At 37.9% G+C, this 21585-nt stretch overlaps 1 protein-coding gene across 2 annotated transcripts in view; it reads left to right on the top strand.

The window, feature by feature from the left end:
- Positions 1 to 2771: 2771 nt before the first annotated feature.
- The window catches only part of LOC150092176 (BMP and activin membrane-bound inhibitor homolog), a 31112-nt gene continuing 12298 nt past the window's right edge, over positions 2772 to 21585 (top strand). For both annotated transcript variants that reach the window (XM_090415255.1, XM_090415254.1), the window contains exon 1: positions 2772 to 3005. In XM_090415255.1, the coding sequence (XP_090271381.1) occupies positions 2903 to 3005 (103 nt within the window). In that variant the 5' untranslated portion in view covers positions 2772 to 2902. The remainder of the gene's footprint in view (positions 3006 to 21585) is intronic.

Raw genomic sequence — 21585 nt, 5'->3', positions numbered from 1 at the left:
GTTATGAGCTGAGTAATGAAGTTTATTTTAAATACTTTACTGCCTTCTTATTATATTACGTGCAAAAAATATACGCTGGTCTCGAGTTCCGCGTTCAGTGAACTCTATTGTTCTCGTAAGGTTCAAGTTCTGTTAAAAAGTTTATCGATTGATTTTTCTTTTAAATTTATTTTCCATATTTCTTCCTCCGATCGTGATAAACAACTATGATAAAATAGAAAGATTCGAAGGCTATTTTTATCATTTCATCTCAACTATGCAATGATTTATTCTAAAATCAAGCACTAAAAATAACTCAGACGCGTTTTAATTAGACGTCACACGCCATAGCTATCATTTCCAGACGATTCTATCTGTTGTTATGAGTAATAACGTCACAGCTTGTTAAGTAGGACGACGTCTGTTGAACTCTTAATTTCAAGCGCAGACCCTATTAGTGAACAAAGAATTTATATCACACAGATTTCGAAAGTGTTTGTCTTTCTATCTCTCGTGTGGGTTGGTGAGTGAGTGAGTAGGTGTTTCATGTACACTAATTGTCGCAACCTACTGATCGTACTTTAAACACCGTGGGTGGGTTATTAGATAAATCTTGCTCTGGGGAGTACACATTTTGAAAACTCATTTATTCAAGCAAATTGACGCCCCCGCTAAAAACGGGGGAGGATCGTACACCGGCGATGTACCTTCATGTACCGTCATTCTCTCGGAAAATGGGTGTTAAATGGTGAAGAGCCATGTAATTACTAATATTAGCTGTGCCATTGTCGCCAATAGCTTGGGTCGTAGCGTATACGGAAGTTTAAAGCAAGTTCGAAAGATTACACGGCTCGTGAAATAATAATATTGAGTTGAAGGGGAGTGCTAGAAACCAGAAGTTTAATCTAGTATAATCACGAAATGATAGCATACAATCCGATGTAATCAAGGGACGGAAATCAACATCCAAATGCTAAATTTCCTCAAAATTCGTCCAGACGGAGGAAGTGGTTTATATGCACACCGAACTAAGGCGTTATATAAACATGGATATAACAACACATGCTACGTTGCAATCACCCCTCTTATATTCTGAAACTGATTGCACGAATACAACAACAACGATGATTGATAGGCAACTGCTTAAGTGCGTTCCCACCACTCCTAAAAACTTCGGTCTTTCCACCCTAATCCTAGCTATGAATAGCGTGTTTATTTATACAAAGAAAACTTTACACTGTTATCCTCGGAGAGTGTACGAAAGGGCTTTTGACCCTTAATTTCAATTGAGCGAAGAGAAATTAGGAAGAAGTGAAGAAAAGAGAACTCAAGAGGGTACTGATAAGAACTGGCGACTGTTGGATGGATGATAACAGCATCGACTTTTTCCTGGTTGATGGAGCCGTCTACCAGAGATAAGTGGGGTGGTTCCGTTCTATAAACACATTAGCCAACTATGAGATCCGCTTCGAGCTTTTAAGTTGTTTTTCGCCAAGAATTTAGTATACGGTGGTGATGGATGCATGCGATATTGCTACATAGCACTCCCTATTAAAGCGTACCCCCCCCATCCGGAAGAATTAACAACGCCATCTTTACGTAGTCATTAGAATGCCAGTGATTGTTGACATTTATTGTGGTGTCTGTTTCGAAATTTCATTGTTGGTCACGCAACAATGAAAAGAAAGCTTTAATGTATGTTAATGTTGTTTGCTTGTTTTCGTAATAAAAAAGTATTTTGTTTTTTAATTAAAATCTTGTCGACGATGTTTTATCGTTTTTTTTAATTTATTAGACATGAGCAAATACACAGCGAGTTTCATACTAATAAGTTTCCTCTCATAATGTCACCGATCCAGGGCTGAGCTTTCGTACGGATGTATTTATTGTTATTATTTATTCTGCTGAATCACGCGATTTGCTCTTTCCTGCGTGTGTCGGTTGCCACTTGACACAGACGCCATATTTCAGTTCCCTGCAGATATCCATCTTCTTTTTCTGCTTAATATTTCTGCTGGGAAGTCTCAAGGGAAAATTTCTGTTGAAATTCTGTTGGTGTTTCTCTTTGTTCCGTTTTCTTCAGATCCACACATGCGATCGACACGATAACGTACGATGACAACTCCCCCCCCCCCGTCCTCCTCTGCCACCAGTATTTTCACTCCGACCTTGAGTACAGCTTGCCTGTTATCAAGCAGTGCAATCGCTTCGCGGAGACAGTTCGCTAGGGTCCTTCTAGTAAGTCTTATCGACGGCACTTTTCTCGCGACAGTACGGCGCCCCCCTCCCCCTTCGTGTAGGCTTATCTCGCTAGTTAATAAGCCTCGCGGGCAACACGCTGCTCCGAACTGCCCCCGTCATTGAATAAGCCACTCATTGAAAGGGACAACCCCCCCCCCGAATAACGGGGGCGTACACGGCAAGGAGTTTAAGCAAAACTGACAGCCAGCATCCAGAAAAGATTACATCTCCGCATTTTTTCCCTTAAAACGGGGGTCTTGTTGCTCTCCGAAGGCATTTCTCGAACTTCTCCCGCAACAACGCTGCCGCCGCTTCGTCTTCGCCAGCGGCACCGACGGCGGGGCATTGCGGATCCCGAGCGTCCTGCCACCAGTTCTGAAGTTCGCTGACGGCTGCACGGGAGGGAGGAGGGCAAGTGCGAACCACGTGACCATGGTAATTGCTCTCCCATGAGTCACCGCGAGCAAAGCGATGTGTACAAGAAGAGCACGTGGAGTAGTTGGGTTAATACAGACTGGTGAGTCGAGTGAGTGCACGGATCGCGTGTCCTAGCAGGGGGTAACCCATGTCTCGCGAGTGTTTCTTGGGGGTCAAGGGTATCCTTTCGAATTGCGATCTCATCCCGAGGTAATTAAACAGCGAAGAATCGCCCCCACTGATTGTTTCAGACTTCTGTGTGAGGATGATGTTCGAAGGGGTGGTCGTAATCCAAGTGCTCTGTCCGTATATCCAGTCGGTGCTGTTGCTATTGTGCGTTCTTCACAGTGGAATGTCCAGTGTCACAGGTGAGTTACCAAAGTTAACTTTATTTAAGAAAAAAAAATATTATTGAGGTGCCGCATCCCTCTCAAAGCATCTTCTAGTTTTTAGTTCATTCTTAAAAGAAGTGAGTGACATCTGTGCAGATCGTTCAAGAGATGCCGCATCATTTGCGTCCTCAAAAACGCGACAATACCTCGTTTGTTCGTTCCCCTCAGCGCTGTTAAAAGTTAGTCACAAATCAACATCTACTTTATTTCGAGACCGTTTACCATACAAAGATGTATTTAAATAACTTGTAGTGCCTCCCACTAAGATAAGTTTAACAACGGTGTATTCTGACAGGAAACTAAACATTCAACACAAGAGAAAACAAAAGGCGAATTTTTTTTTTTCTCTCGCAAGGAGAATTTTTATATATTACGATACTTATTTATAAGATAGGAAAACTTTTAATATTTAAAGAAAATTATTAATTTTGATAATTTGATTGTATTCATTTGTAATGTGCAATAAATTATTTTTTGGACGTTCCTATTATTTCTTTACTTATGATAATATTAATGAGCTGATGGAACTAATTCATAATGGACATCGTTCTTACGATTAGAATGACTTCTCATTTTTAAAGCCAGTTTTTCAACATCATTTAATATTCAGCATCAAATGAATAAGTTCTCAGCTGTATTCGTTTTGTATCCAGAGATAACATATAATGTTATATATATATAACATAACACTATTCAACACCAAATGAATCAAGTTTTGTATCCCTTTAAGCCAGTCCTTATAAAGTCCTTATAAGGACTGGCTTAAAGGGGTGAAGCAAGAATGCTTTTCATCTTCCCCGTTATTTGTAGAGGACAGTGTAGGGATAAGGTGTTATCGAGCTATATAATAAAGCTCTGCTCATGACAAGAGGGCAGATTAATTTTCACAACATCAATAGCCGAGTCTCAGTTAGAACTTCATTGGCTACAGCAATGCCATTCATTACCCTCCAAGGATATCCTTGGAGGGTAATGAATGGGATAATTAATATTAATCACCGCATTTCACGGTCGATTTCCCCGTCCAAACTCCCACAGGTAATAGTCCTTATAAGTAAGGACTGGCTTAAAGGGACGAAGCAAGAATGCTTTTCATCTTCCCCGTTATCTGTAGAGGACAGTGTAGGGATATGGTGTTATTGGGCTATTAAAGCTCTGATCATGGCAGGAGGGTAACAGCAATAGCCGAACCTCAGTTAGAACTTCATTGGCTACAGCATTGTCATCCATTACTCTCCCCACAAGTAATAGTTCTTAAAAGAACTGGGAGATGGACTGAGTCCTTGACTCTTTATCCCGTGATCTGAATGAAGAAAATCTGTGTGGATGGAGTGTTATTGAACTAAGCGCTCTAGTCATGGCTGGGTAACGGGAAATAGCCGAGCCTCAGTTAAAACTTCATTGGTTACAGCATTGCCATTACGTTACTCTGGAAGTCCTAAAAAGGACTATCAGAATCATACCCCCAACAAGTAATAGTTCTTAAAAGAACTGGGCGATGGACTGAGTCCTTGACTCTTTATCCCGTCATCTGAATGAAGAAAATCTCTGTGGATGGAGTGTTATTGAGCTAAAAGCTCTAGTCATGGCTGGGTAACGACAATAACCGAGCCTCAGTTAAAACTTCATTGGCTACAGCATTGCCATTCGTTACCCTGGAAGTCCTAAAAAGGACTTTTCGGTCTTCCCTAGGAACCCAATAATCAACAACAAATAATAATAATCACAAAAATTTATTTAAAAGTAAGCATCATATTTAGAAAAAGGTGTATTTATATAATAATAAAAATTTTAAGAAATATGAAGTATTTCAGTAAACGAATATAAATAGTTTATGTTATATTATATTTTATATGATAATTTCAACATCATTTTAGATTATATGAAAAAAGTGGCATTTTAAAGTGTGTTCAAAATTGGTACCATACTCAAGTCACAAACGCTTGTATAAAGCCATTAATCTGCTTAATTGAAGCATGAAGTGTGTCGAATCTATCATGTGTTACATGAAAAAAAAAATACTAATTCGGTCTTTGAGCAGTGAGGAAAACGAAAAGTGACTAAAAATAAGTTGAAGATCGCTTTAAATTCACGGAGTCAAATATCTTCAATATCTGGTCTTATCATTACACGTTTAGTCACTGCAATGAGGCATTTTACATCAGCTTGTATTTGTCTGCTTTTGTTGATGATACCTGCGATGAAAATAGCGCCCTCTGTCAACCAGTTATTTTATCCTACATTTCTCGTGTGATCTGAGGTATTAGATTTTTATATTCCATAAACGGGATCTGATTTTTTTTTTTTTTTGGTTTAAAGATAGGAAGCATAACGTGAATGGATGGCTATTAAGAATAAATCACGTGTAAAGCTGTCTGTTCGAATTTCAGATTAATTTTAAATAGGAAGTTTGTTTTTGAAGTAAAATAATCCCAAATTATTGGTAAATTTCTTTTAGAATTTTTCATTTCAATTAATTTAAATGAAAGTAATTCAAATACACCTAAATAATTTTTTTTTAAGGTCGTTCATAAGTAACTTATTGCTTAGTGTACATTTTAATGTAAATAAATTCTCGATGGTTGAATTTGATTTCTTTCAGATTGTGTTTGCAAAATTAACTTGTTTTATTTTAACCTGGGAAACTCAAACAAAAATCTTAAAAAATGACCGAAAGAACATCTGTGTTTAATAAGTGGGCATTTGTTACAAAATTAAAAATACTCGGCGAAAAATAATTGTTTGGCAAAATTATTTTTGCATCAAGACAAAATTTCGCAACGGCCTTAATGCAATAAGGTGAGTAGTTCGCAACAAGACGAGAGAAGTGATGATTAAGTTATTGCAAAATGTAACATATATATAGGAATCAATGGCAGACAGCAATATCCAAGAGAATGCTATTGTCTAAAGCGCGTGATAAAAGGTCACCTTTTCTAGAAAGAAGCTAGACAGACTCGAACTATATTCAGCTTTCTGCTGCTAAGAGAATTTTCTATCCCTTAGCCACGTGGTGTTTGCAGGAGACAACATTTAAACATAAATGTTGTCCCTCCCCACACCTAATATCATTATTGGAAATATATATTGTTGAGAAGAAATTGCTTGAGTAGGAGATACTTGTGTTGGAGGAAGGTATTGTTTACTATCAGTGCGATAAACTTAGCCCATCAATTCAGATTAATTTCTATCATCGGATGTTGCTAAAAGCACTCCAGCCCTTGACCCATTATTTTCTTTTCCGATTCGCTACCCTTTTCCAATAAATAAATAAATAAAATAAAAAGAATGAAGAAAACCCTCTCAGAATGAAGAGATTTCCACGAAATACGATTTAACATTATTATTTTGTAATAATGTAATATCTTATTAAAGTAATTTAACTTTAACAATTGATTTAACTAAGGAAATATTAGAAATAAGCTAAAACGAATTAAGAGTTATGTTTTTGATTTTCAGGACTTCTTAGTAATGATTTATCTATGAACAGTGATTCCCCCCCACCCCACTCTTAGATTCCTTTAACAATAACCAGTGGTTCCATGTAGTCTTAGTCAAACTTCATTGTTGAAGTAAAATCAGTGGATAGAGGGCAGCACATGACAGATGGCGCGTGACACGTGGATTGTCCACTGTAGAATTTGGCAAGCAAACTAAACGCTACGAAATGTTGTGTACATCGATAGCTCAAGATGGTCTGGCATTTAGTGGTCGTTAAGAACAGTAGACAATAGAAGGGGACAGATATTTAGCACACACATCAAAGCCTTAATGACTGAAGTTTGTGTTGATGGTTGACTTTAAGCAATAAGTGTCTACATAAAATAACAAATGAGTAAAGTAATTGAAACTAACGTTTGTTTATATATAGAATTTAAATTAGCATTGTTGTATAGTTGAGCAACAATACTTGACATGCTCACCAACAATGTGCTTGTAGAAACGTCATCTAATGCGATCATTATTGCGAAACAATGTGAAATCCATAACAATAACATTGGTCGGCTGCTTCCATTTTATTCTGTCTGCTTGTTCCATTTCAGTCTCGTGACACCTCCCCTTTTTTTCTTTGTTTCTGTCTCCCCCCCCCTAATAAAAAAAATCAGAACCTTGCAACCTCTGCTTTTCTCTTATCGCAACTCCGCAAGATTCTCTTTTATATCCCCGGTGACAACACTTCAGAAACCCGCAAACTTTCCGAGTTCGGAGAAGCAGAGGCATCCGTCCCTTGGCAATTGCTGCCGTATCAACGTCCGAAAAGAAGATGCGAGCACAGTCCATATAGAAACAGCTGGAGTCACTGCGTCCGTAAGGCACCAGTTAGCGGCTGCTGTAAGCTCCCCCAGAAGACCACAACGTCGCCGATTTTTCAGTAAAGGCGATTGGCGGCAACACGTCGCGCGGACAGCCATGGAGACAAAAGCAACACTGTGGAGGCTGACGGCCTCCGACTTGTCGGGAACAGAACTCCATTGATCACCAGGAGGGTTGTTTATCAGGGTGACAGCGGGTGCTTCATGGGGAAGCTTAGAAAGAATGTTGTACGACTATGTTCCGGACGTGTCTTCGCCAACTGACGAACACCGTCATACTACAAACCGTGCTTCGGAGGGGGGATTAACACTGGCTTTATAACGTCAAAGGATTAACAGGGGAAATGCTCGATCAGTGACGTCATGTTCCGTTGTGACCGAAGTGCCTAATTGGGTTTTCTTTTATTATTATTTTTTTTTTTTTAGTCGCCTTCTATTCTCTCCATTTTATAGATTGTGAGAGAGAGAATTATCCGCTGAAAAACAGAACTTACTGGCAATGATGATATATTGGAATTATCAGACGATTTTTTTAACTTTTGTGTTTTTTTATTTTATTGAAAATAGTTTTTTTTATCAATCGCAAAAATGAAAGCTTTGCACACCATTTATTATTTTATATAATAATCACTAAATTGATGCAATCGACACGTGTTATTATTATTTGGAAATTATTACTTGGAAAATCGACCATGAGGTGCAGTGAGTAATACCCTTGGAGGGTAATGCTGTAGCTAATGAAGTTTTAACTGAGGCTCGGCTATTGCTGTCACTCTCTTGCAATGATCAGAGCTTTAATAGCTTAATAACGCCTTATCTCTACAGAGATAACGGGGAAGATGAAAAGTATTCTTGCTTCGCCCCTTTAAGCCAGTTCTAGGGTATTAACCTTATTTATTTTTAATGCTATCAGCGTAATGAATTAGAATAATCATTAAGAATGAACAATCAACGTTAAATCCAATGCAGGAAAACAATTTTAATTCATTTATTTAGTTTTATTTTAAAGATAAGCTCACAAAAACTGCAAGTTAAAGCATATCACGTTAGTAATGTTGACGGTTTAATGGTTAAAGATCTCCCACTAGCAAAATACCTTTGGTCTCATAAAAGGATTTACTATAAAAATATCGTAAACAAATATATTAATTTTGGAATATTATTAATATCGGTAGTAGATGCTTATTTTTCAACTAGTTTAATAGTCACCTTTTGTTTATTTATACGATCTTTATAGTGTATTACAGGAAACCTATTACAAGAAATCCATACGAAGTTTATTGTACGGAATTGATCGTGCAAATGTTCTCCAAATTACTTGACATCCGATTATTTATTACATATCAGTTAAAAAAAAAAAAAAAAAAGAACTTGTACAGAGGACAGATGATAGAAGCATTGTTCAAACCTGCTTTAACAAACACAGAAAAAAAAAGTTTATATGATTTCAAAACATATGCATACAAAACTAATCTTTACATGCCTACAGAATACCAGCAGAGACACCTACCTAGTTTGTAAACAAATTAGACAACAAATTAAGGCTTCAAGTAAATAAGTTATACAAGTTTAAAAATAGAAAATATGAAGTATATTTGCAAAAGATGGATCAACCACCTAACAAAATGTAAAGGAAGAACCCACGAATAATAGAAAAAAAAAATCACCAAAAAATCTGTGTTTCTGATATCCGAGGCAGAAGTATTTTCGGAATTAAAACAGCAAAAGATAAAACATTCAGATATCAGACATATCCTAAAAACTATTGACGTTTCCCCAAAGCCAAACAATTAAAAATAGCGCTGGGCTGAACAGGATGAAAGATGAGTCCTTAAAGGAAGAGTTCGGAAAATTGGGAGATCCCTTACTCAGTAGTCGGATGTAACATATAAGAACAAACAGTTCATCTTAACCCATCTTAACCCGCCCCGTTATCCGTACTAAATGCAAGATAGCTTTCGAATCTTTATTGGTAGAAAACCTATACGTTAAAAACAAGTCTTGCACATCACAATTTGTTTGAAAAATGGCGTTCTTTTCTTGTGATAGAAAGGAGACTTGTTAAGATTTATAGTGATAAAATGTGTGTCAAGATAATAATCACTAATTTCGTGGTGTCAGTCTTCTCTTCTTTCTTACATAGAGGACCAAGACAGATCTTTCACGACACCAGTGTTCACTACATACTGGTCTTACATCACAGAAAATTCCTATTAATCATTTTACAAATAAGCACCATTATCCAGATAGCTCAAACGTGTCTCTTTAGCCTCCAGAAACCGCCATGTCCTCTTCTGTCATCGAGTATCCTATCACTTATACGACTGCTAACACTACTGAAACCCCAAACTTGACCATTCTAAGAATACTGTTCTCACAATTGAGATGGTGCGTACAAATCTGTCTAAAATGTTTGATATTATCCAACTAATCCCGTTCATTAATCCAGCGCAATACTGAACAGACGGCTCATCTGTTAAGCAAGACCAGTGCGGTACTGATTGTTAATTTCGCACTGATTTTAATAAATATTTTACACATTTTTTTATTTTCATTATTAATATAAAAACTAAATATGTAAGCATTATGCAAGCATAATTAGACGAATTTCCTATGCTTATAAAGACTAAAAACTTCCTAGAGTAATCAACATTTTGTCCCTTTCATGAGGCGTCAGTGTGTTTCACGAAGTATGGTCTCATCGGATTGTTCATGACGTTAATCTTCAGACTCTTTCAATTTAACGGAAGTTCATGGTCATCAAACTCAGATGCCTTTTTTTTTTTATATATTCACATGCAACTTCGGGTTTGAGTAATTTCTAAGTAACACTGATTAAAAGAATCGTCATACTGAAAAGTGTGTGTGTGTGTGTGTGTGTGTGTGTGTGTGTGTGTGTGTGTGTGTGTGTGTGTGTGTGTGTGTGTGTGTGTGTGTGTGTGTGTGAACGAGATCAGGAACAGTCACGTAGGGGTTCCGACATAACAAAGCTATAGGTCAAATGCGCAGACACTCGCCTTCGCCACGTGCGAACACCTGCTCTTCAACCCCCAAGCACGTGGTCCCTTTTATTTGAAGCTTTTTAGTTTCATGTTTTTAGTTGTGGATACTTTCATAACGGCAGCTTAAGTTTGGCGCAACGTCGACGTCGAATATGGTTTCTTAAAACTGGTTTGTTCCTAAATGTAATTAAAAGTATACAAGAGATACTCAGTAGTGCTTACACAGCAAAAATCAACGGATAAATGATGCACAAACATCAAATAATAAAGGTATAAAACGGAAGAGCATTTTCTCATAATAGAAATCTTAGTACTACATTCAGAAAATGATAGCCATCCCCATACGCAAACGAAACTGGGGAAAAAAAAAAATCAATGGGAAGTCTCCAATATTCTGGAAATACTCACAACAATGGGTTAATTACAATTGGTTATTTTAACAAACAAAATTTGCTAACAATGAACTCTTCGTTATACTGCAATAAATATATTTCGCTGTAGCTGATCAAAGAATGAAAATCAATAATGAAGATATATTTTCATAGTATTCCGAACAATGTTCTTACGTATATTCCCTGACGTGTGACGACTGACGATCTGACTTCTGACGCATAAAAAAAATGCACGACGTTTTTATTATCTATCTGAAAAGAACTCCAATGGAAAGAAAATCTATTTCCATTTAGCTAAAACGGTGGCTCAGAAGCTTAAAGCTCGGTTGAGGAATAAATAACGCTTCTCAAATACCTATATGCATATTTTCTTTGAAAAATCAAACGGCTATTTCTTATTGAAAAATATAGCAGACGCTATTCTAGTCTTACTGAACGTAAGTGATGGCGAATGCTATCATTGGATGCGCGATTTCAATAACAAATCATCATTGTTGGGAGAAATACCAAAGGCCTATTGTATTTATAGTCGAAGTAACGATCGGAATGATTTGAACATCCGAAGTACACTTGACTGAAGAAGAAATTTCGATAAAGGAAAAGAGGATGGGAAAAATAAACTAGCGTTTTGAATAGATCCTTTTCAAATGAAAATAAATATAACTCAGAGAGCTCGATTGAAGGTGGTCGCTGTTTGTTAGTGCTCAGTTTCGGCATAATTATTTGTATGCCCAAAATTTCGCACGTAATGAACGCGCATACTTTTTTTTTTTTCAATCATTATTATTAATTAAATATAATGGTGTTATACAGAATATGCAATATTATATTATAATTTATACGTATTTTATACACACACACACATATGTTAAAGATACCAAGAAATTATATACTTGATTTCAATTCTTTACCAAAGGAAGCAAAACAATGTTTTGCGGGTGAAATATATATATATATATATACACCTCTGAGCTATTTATGTGTGTGTGTGTATTGACTCTTGATTCCTTCATCTGAATGAAGAAAATCTGTGTGGATGTCTCTGTGGATGGGGTCTTATTGAGCTAAAAGCTCTAGTCATCGCTGGGTAGCGGCAATAGCGGAGCCACAGTTAAAACTTCATTGGCTACAGCATTGCCATCCGTTACCCCGGAAGTACTACGGGAGTCCTAAAAATGACTGTTAACTTTTTCACGTTATCCTATAGACACCAGGGTTCCTTACATTCTTATAAGGACTGGCTTAAAGGGGGCGAAGCAAGCATGCTTTTCATCTTCCCCGTTATCCGTAGAGGACAGTGTAAGGATAAGGTGTTATTGAGCTATATAATAAAGCTCTGATCATGGCAGGAGGGTAACAGCAATGACCGAGCCTCAGTTAGAACTTCATGACTAGAGCACTGCCATCCATTACCCTCCAAGGGTATTAATCCTCGCACCCCACGGTCGATTTCTCTCCTGACTTCAACACCAGGGTTAGTAAGCTTCGCCCCTTTAAGCCAGTCCTTATAAGGACTGGCTTAAAGGGGCGAAGCAAGAATGCTTTTCATCTTCCCCGTTATCTGTAGAGGACAGTGTAGGGATAAGGTGTTATTGAGCTATATAATAAAGCTCTGATCATGGCAGGAGGGTAACAGCAATAGCCGAGCCTCAGTTAGAACTTCACTGGCTACAGCATTGCCATCCATTATCCTCCAAGGGTATTTTGTTAATATTCCTCATACATTGCTCTGGGTTCTTCTACGTGCTCTTATAATATCATTTTTATTAAACTAATGGTGTCTTTATATAACTTGATAGTGTGCAGCAATTTGTTTTTAATTTAAAATAAATTTCATTTTCTTAAATATAATTAGAAAAATTGTTATTTTTTTTATATTTTCAATCCAATACCAACATTTGTCTCGGAATGATCATATGAAAACAATTAACTTTGTTTATGTTACAAATTATATCAACATATCTAGCAACAATTCAGATATAGGTTTGCTTATGTTATTTTCGTAAATTTATACGAAATACTAAAGGAATAAATCTCGGCCGCAAATCTGAATGAAAAGAGAATGTAGATGGCGCTACTATGACAACATAATGCGTCAACATAAACCGAAAATGTATGTCAGTAAGCAAAAATGCTGAGCACTTACTTTAGTTCTATATATAACCACGCATCCTTTAGTGAAGGCGCACGCACAATCCAGGAATTGTTCGCAGAAAAATTTCACTTTACCGTGAACGAGAGTTTTCTGATAATTCGCAGTAGAGAAATCGCGAATTTTCCAGCAGATAATTATCATTTTTAGGAAATTTATAAATATCATCAATCCCAACTGATTTTCATTTAGTCGAAGGAGGAGATGCCTTTCAAGGAAGAGAAAATCAATACGTTAGACAAGAATTACTGTTTTCTCCTCGTTCGGGTTTCCAGTAAAGCGAATTCGTAGATGATTATTTTCTTTGTGCCATGTTTTCACAGTTCCACCCGCTGTGCGTGGGGAACTAAGTAGTGTTGGCCAGATGCACGAGCAGATAAGAGATTTCGAGAAAAACCTCGCAGGGGAAGTAGAGTGGAAGAAAGCCTAATATTTGATGTCTCATAGTGACGACTTAGTTAAAGACAGATAAGAAGATGCAGACTTGGGTTTCCCAGAGTCTGTCGCTTTTAGCGGGGTCGAAGATGATGAGATATGAAGCCGTCTTAATCCCCTGTTTGGAGCAAGGTACACGGAACACGCAAGTAGGAAAAAGAAAGATGACGGAGATTGCCAACAGATAATACGGCTCCGACGGAGTCTCGCGAAGCATGATGTGAAAGAGAAGTCTGTCCATCAAGGCTGTTTATTATTTGGACGGAAAACTTCTCGTGTTGTTCTACATTTATTTGTGAATTAATGCAAAAGCAGCACATGTTTGACGAAATTTTAGTTTAACACAACTCGAAAGCAAACACAGTGAAAGAATTAAAAATTTTTGCCATTGGGATGAAGTGAGACAATGTGAAACAGAGTTGTATTTGACAATTGTGAAACATAGTCTTACAGTGTGCGAAAAAAAAAAAAAAAAATCCAAAAGCTTCCATTGATACTATCACTCTTTACGATATGATATACATTTATTGCATCATATTCCTTCATCGTTGTCATTTAATTTATTACTTTCGTAATTAATTCAATCTTTAGATAAACATTATAGCAGCATTCTTGTACTATTAACCATTACATAAACAGTGCGTGCCCTTGTAATATTAACAATTACATAACACATGCAATAACATTCTTGTATGATTAGATAAACAGCGCGCTGTGAGATCACTAATAATGATGACGTGTTTGTCATTGTTAGGGATCCAACAATGATACACGTCATCTACCACTGTTTAATTATTTGTCGTTTTATTCAATTTGAAATAATTGATTTTTTTCTGAAACAAAGTTAAATTGAAGATACGCAAACAACAACAAAAACTTATAACGACTTGTTTTCATGCTAGTAATGGCCCATCTTTTGCCATTAGGATGTTAACAATCACCTGCGTCAGTAGTTTCGATCACGAAGATTAATTACGGTATCATGACCTCCGTTGAAATACGGCGTGACCAGGCTGTCTCGGTTCTCCTGCGCCGTCTGCGAGGAAAGCTGAGTTGCGCCACTATCGGGAGGGCGGGTGCTTTGATAGAATGACAAAATGATTGACAAAGGAAGTAAAAAGATCATCATGGCAAATAAAAACATCGCCATTTTCTTCATAAATGACTTTAATGAAGACAATTTACGATTGAAAACTTCTCAGCGTGAAAATATTACTTTTTTATTGTCCATGTTTTTCGAATTATGGCCATATATTGGTGATTTTTACGGGAATTGTTTTTTAATAATTATCATAAAAAATTAAAATATTTTCATTGATTTTTGTGTGTGTTATGAGCGGCATTAAAATCTTCCGAGATGTGGGAAGTTAAAACTGTTTGGCTAGATGCCAAAACACAACTGGCGTTTGCTAGATTGGCAAAAGATTCTTGCAATCAAGTAAAAAAAAAAAAAAAAAAAAGAAATAATGACGTCATGTTTATGCCATTGAATTGTGACGTATGTAAGCAAGTTTTGTAAACAAAAAATTCTTTATTTTTGTAGATGAATGTTGTTTTGTTCCAAACGTACTAGACCCACCGAATTCTATTGTCACTAGAATAATCGCAATGAAGACCCCGAAGTCAGTTAACTTGTCAACCAGCATTTTTTTTTTTAAAGATTTTCTGTGATATCAGATATGAGAGAGGACCATTTAGCCACCCTATTCAGTTATACCTCCCTGTGCACCCCATAAAATAAGCTTCACGTAATTACCCATAAAAAGAGCTTAGAGATAAACTTACAGCAACGAGCATCTATATTCAGCATCCTCACTCTTTTCTGCATCCGATCTTCCCCATCCCTTCCCAGTTACATTCTAAATGTCAGCGGCAGTCGAACCATCACTTTTATGGCGCCAGAGTGTTTCCTACATCTCATCACTTTGTATCGTTCATCTGCTCTTCCCCCGTCCCTAAACATTTCGGAGTCTCCCCCCCCCCAACACACACACTTGCCACGAGCATCTCTTCAAACTCGACGTTGCGACACCCGTATCAAAGACGCCACGACTTCCTTCCTAGCGTTTTCCTACCGTCGTTTCTGCAATAGTTTTCGAGAAATTGTAGTTATTAAAAGCGTTCGTCAAGTATAGTACGAGACTTTTGTCTTCTCTAAACTTTAGAATGTTTCCTCCCCTCGCTACGGATGAAATAAAAAAAAAAAAACTTGAAAAGAGGAATGCGCTGATGGCAAGATTTCTAGGAGAGACGAAGCATTCCCTAGCGGTTGAATTCCACTAAATGAATGTGAAAGAAATGATAGGATTTTTTTCTTCGCTTATGCAAACATCCAAATTTTACAGTAGTTTCAAAATTATATTTGTTTTCCTCCGAATTTACACGTTGTCTATCGATTTTCAATCTTTTTAAGCTAAGCTTCATTTATCCTTTGTTACACTGCAGCAGCAAATCTTGACAGTTTGATAGATTGAGCTCACGTGTTAATTTATTAAATTTTCAACAATTACATTTTTAATTATAGAGTCTATTAACAAACGCCTCTAAATTCTTCAACAATTACCGACGCAAAAATAATAATAATAAAATACATACTAGAGCTCGGGCGCGCGTTCAGTGCTAAAACATTTACTAGTCATTCTTTTTCTCAAAAGAAAAAAAAATTCACAGTGTCCAGCATCTTTCCAAAGGTTACTTACTTATCCCCCACTTTCTCATAATGTACTGTATTTCCATGTTGAATATTCAATCCGCATATTTGTGAGGCGAATTGGACTCGACCCAAAACGCTTGGATTCGGGTCCACCTCGTTAGCTGTATTTTCGAAGTTTCGTATTTAATATCAGTACTAGTTCTCCTCAATCATTTGCAATGACTCATATAAGAGGGAGAATTTGAGTTCTTAACAGCTGTTTCACCGTCAGTGACACTCGTCAGTTACAAAAATGAGTAGATTCGACTGAATAAAAAATGAAACTTAAAAAAAAAAAAAAACCCAGAATTTCAAATTAGTAAATTTTTGCGAGAAATATTATAGGTATATTTGGGCATTATAAATCTCTAATGTTTATTTCATCTAAAATGTTTAATCTTCATAACTATACTTTTATTCGTAAAATAAAAAAAAAAATACGCAGCAATCCATTCTTATTTTCAGGCTAATAAAATATCCTTGTCTTCTGGCTTTTCGAAAAAATAATTCGGGAAAAGAATTAGTCCTCGCTCTCCAGAAAACACAGCCAAACAGGCCGGAGAACACACACACACACAGCACATCCAAATTAATAGCTATAGTGGGTTGGGTTCAACTGTCACTTATGTGATACTTCCCGATGAATGACAGACACAACCATTTCACCACAATAAAGATACTCGCATCTGATTCTAGAAAACCAAAGGAGATAAGATAAGACTATACCATTCGTAAAATCATTATTGAATCTCGTCTTTAAATAATTATTACGGAACTTTGAAAATTTGCTTGATCTAAAAATTCATGCAAGAAACTTAATGCATATAAGGCTCATTCAAGTAGAAATTGAGAATTAGGTAGTCACCATAGTAGCCTCAATGATAATCATAAACAGTTCCAACTCAATAACCCACAGACAAAAAAAGTAAAAATAAAAATAATAACATCAAATCTTTTATATATATTTTTTTTATTAAAAAAGACTTTTGGTATCCTCCGTGGATAACCGTTTTAAATGTTTTAATTTAGCAACCAGATCAAATGGCTAACACAAGTTTTAGCTTGTTTTCTGAGGAGATATGAAAATAACCCTCAAACATCACCCAGTTCACTCATTAGTGCTACTGTCCTGTGAAGATTCATTAGACATTATCAGACGAAGTCATAATGATGTTATTCTCGTTCTAATAATGCAGAGCGATCACTTTGTTAGCAGTTCGTGAGCAGTTGCCTAGTGATTGCCCGCAATTAATCATTCCAGTTGGAGAGTTGTGAATGTAATCTAATGACATCATTTGCTCGTGCTACGGATTTTTATCAGATAATTCAAACAAAGAATTTCCTTTTTGCATTGAATAAAATTATAAGTTTGACATGGAACAATCTGGTTTATTTTTTTTGGGAGATGAACTGAGTCCTTGACTCTTTATCCCTTCAACTGATTAAAGAAAATGTGTGGATGGGGGGGGGGGGATTATTGAGCTAAATGCTCTAGTCATGACTGGATAACGGCAATAGCCGAGCCTCAATTAAAACTTCATTGGCTATAGCATTGCCATCCATTATCCTCCAAGGGTATTAATCACCGCATTCAGGGTCGATTCCATCAGTCTTATTATATAGTCCTTATAAGGACTGGCTTAAAGGAGCGAAGCAAGAATGCTTTTCATCTTCCCCGTTATCTGTAGAGGACAGTGTGGGGATAAGGTGTTATTGAGCTATTAAAGCCCTGATCATGACAAGATGGTAACAGCAATACTCAGTTAGAACTGCATTGGCTACAGCATTGCCATATTTAAAGGTAAAGCCGTATCTAAAAATTCGGACGATCCCTAGGCCACTCATTCGTGGGCGAAGGCCGTCCATCTCAGCGTTGGCTACACTCAGTGATGGCCTTTCACCCACACTCCACCACCGAGCAGAACCGCTCAAATTCCGAAGAAAGGCATTCACCGACAAAACCCCTCAGCGGATCGTGCCGGAGAACACTTTCCCCGGAGATTCAAATTGCTCCCTTAAGGCAAAAACCTTAAGAGAGCATACTCATAACTCTCGAATCTCAGCACCCAAGGGAGGTAACAGCAACAGCTGAACCTCAGTTAAACTTCATTGGCTACAGCATTGCCATCCATTACCGTCCAAGGGTATATATATATATATATATATATATATATATATATATTGATCACTCCGTCCATCATTCTTATAGTCCTTATAAGGACTGGCTTAAAGAGGCGAAGCAAGAATGCTTTTCATCTTCCCGGTTATCTGTAGAGGACAGTGTGTGGATAAGATGTTATTGAGCAATTAAAGCTCTGATCATGGCAGGAGGGTAACAGCAATAGCCGAGCCTCAGTTAGAACTTCTTTCGCTACAGCATTGCCATCCATTACCCTTCAACGGGTATTGGATTGAATGAATCAATCACCACATCTCACGGTCGATTGATCCATTCTTCTCCAAAGTTTTTGGCGTCCATCACTCTTATCCTTATAGTCCTTATAAGGACTGGCTTAAAGGGGCGAAGCAAGAATGCTTTTCATCTTCCCCGTTATCTGTAGAGGACAGTGTAGGGATAAGGTGTTATTGAGCTATTAAAGCTCTGATCATGGTAGGAGGGTAACAGCAATAGCCGAGCCTCAGTTAGAACTTCTTTGGCTACAGCATTGCCATCCATTACCCTCCAAGGGTATTGGATTGAATGAATCAATCACCAACTATGTAAGTAAATGTGACATCTCAAAAAATCGGACGATCTCTAGGCCACTCCATAGTGGGCGAAAGACCGTCCTAATCTCAGCGTTGGTTCCACTCAGTGACGGGCTCCCCGACCACCGAGCAGAACCGCTCAAATTCCGAAGAAAATAATTCACCGACAAAGCCCCTCAGCGTGCCGTGCCGGGGAACACTCTCCCCGGAGACTCAAAGTGCTCCCTTGGGGCAAAACCTAAGAGAGCGAACTCATTAACCCAGGATAACAGCAACAGCCGAACCTCAGTTAAACTTCATTGGTTCAGCATTGCCATCCGTTACCCTATATGGGCATCTCATATAAAATCAATCACCGTATCTCACGGTCGATTGACCACTCACCACACCTTCCATCACTCTTATAGTCCTTATAAGGACTGGCTTAAAGGGGCGAAGCAAGAATGCTTTTCATCTTCCCCGTTATCTGTAGAGGACAGTGTAGGGATGAGGTGTTATTGAGCAATTAAAGCTCTGATCATGGCAGGAGGGTAACAGCAATAGCCGAGCCTCAGTTAAAACTTCATTGGCTACAGCATTGCCATCCATTACCCTCCAAGGGTATTGGATTGAATGAATCAATCACCGCATCTCACCTTCGATTGACCACAATTCCATCCTCCCTGCTTCTCGCACATTTATTATAATATCTTATATATTCTTTTAAATGGTGTATGTTAATAGTGACGCTTCTTTCGATGGTAGTAAAAAAAAAAAAATTGAAAAAGGAACTCTATTGTTTTTACTACAATAATAGTTACCATCGTTTGAATATAGTTTAGGAATGTTATATAACAGAAATACTACAAAATTCATCAATTTGTAAGTAAGAAATTTACATCATTAAAATATTTAGATGGACAAAATTTACAATTAAATTCTTAGCTCCATCTGGTGATGAAATTTGACATAATCCGGATTATCTTTTCCTGAGAGATGCAATATACAATGTGTCTATATGCAAACGAGGTCACACAAAAACGAAGTATTTGTCTTTGGACTCGGTACTGGCTGTTTCTGTTGATAAAGCTATGGTAATGTTCCTATAGAAACTGGGATGGTCTTCAAGTTCACTGAATTTCACATTAGTTAATTTCTTCTCGAAGTAAGGCATGTTTTCGTTCAACAGCCACTGAGTTTTGAATTCCCTCTGTCGTCGAAGTTCGAGTATCCTTCTCTGGCGTTTACTGTCGTCCCGAAGCATATGAACGGCTACAAAGATTAGAATAATTAAAATAAAACTCCCGGCGATTTGAACTACTATGACGGCTGCTCTGAACCAAAAGTAATAAAATTGAATAGTGAATAAAATTATAATTGCCATGGAACAATCTTTTTTTTTTTTTTTTGGAGATGGACTGAATCCTTGACTCTTTATCCCTTCATTTGATTGAAGAAAATGTGTGGATGTGTCGTTATTGAGCTAAAAGCTCTAGTCGTGGCTGGGTAGCGGCAATAGCCAACCTCGGTTAAAACTTCATTGGCTATAGCATTGCCATCCGTTATCCTGGGTATTGTTCTCTCCGGAACAATCTGTTTTTTTTTTGGCTTGTGGGTGATGCAAGAATGCTTTCCATATTCCTCGTTATCTGTAGAAGAAAATGTATGGATGCGGTAATATAGGGCTAAAAACTCTTATCATGGTAGGAAGGTAACAGCAATAGCCGATCCTCAGTTAAAACTTCATTGGTTACAGCATTGCCATCCATTACCCCCTGGGTACCAATTTTAGTCGCCTTGTACGACATGCATGGACTACTGTGGAATTAATAAGTAAAGCCACCTCCAAAAATTAAGACGATTCCTCCTGCGAGTAACCGAAAGACCGCCTAGCTCTAGCTCAGCGTTGGTTCCACTCAGTGAAGGGCTTCCCCACCACTGAGCAGAACTGCTCATATTCCAGGGAAAAGCATCCACCGACAAGGCCCCTCACGGGCCACGCCCTCCCCAGACTCAAAATGCTCTCTAAGGGCAAACCGGGAGCAAAATTCCGGAAGAAGCCTAAGAGAGCGAACTCTCGAAACTAATCTCATTTTAGTCGCCTCTTACGACATGCATGGGTTGTAGTGGGGCTATTCTGTGCCCATCACCACACGGGGTAACAATCTGAGTCCTTATCCTTATAAGGACTGGCTTAAAGGGGCGAAGCAAGAATGCTTTTCATCTTCTCCGTTATCTGTAGAGGACATTGTAGGGACAAGGTGTTATTGAGCTATTAAAGCTCTGATCTTGGCAGGAGGGTGACAGCAATAGCCGAGCCTCAGTTAGAACTCCATTGGCTACAGTATTGCCATCCATTACCCTCCAAGGCTATTGAATTGAATGAATCAATCGCCGCATCTCACGGTCGATTAATTCGTAACAATCTGTTCTTAAAGTTCTTAAACGAACTGGGCGATGGACTGAGTCCTTGACTCTTTATCCGGTCATCTGAATGAAGAAAATCTGTGTGGATCGAGTGTTATTGAGCTAAAAGCTCTAGTCATGGCTGGGTAACGGCAATAGCCGATCCTCAGTTAAAACTTCATTGGCTACAACATTGCCATTTGTTACCCTGGTTAGTAAGTAAAGGGTAATATCTCAAAAAATCGGACGATCTCTAGGCCACTCCATAGTGGGCGAAAGACCGTCCATATCTCAGCGTTGGTTCCACTCAGTGACGGGTTCCCCGACCAGTGAGCAGAACCGCTCAAATTCCGAGGAAAATAATTCACCGACAAGAACCCCTCAGCGGGCCGTGCCGGAGAACACCTTCCCCGGAGACTCAAAGTGCTCCCTTAAGGCAAAAACCCTAAGGGAGCGAACTCAAAAACTCACACCCA

This window comes from Typopeltis vanoorti, unplaced genomic scaffold (genome assembly GCF_054136105.1).
Source record: "Typopeltis vanoorti isolate ZY-2024b unplaced genomic scaffold, IOZ_Tvanoo_1.0 HiC_scaffold_24, whole genome shotgun sequence".
Lineage (NCBI taxonomy): Eukaryota > Metazoa > Arthropoda > Arachnida > Uropygi > Thelyphonidae > Typopeltis > Typopeltis vanoorti.
Note: the sequence above shows the minus strand (reverse complement) of the source record. Positions and strands in the feature narration are given on the sequence as shown.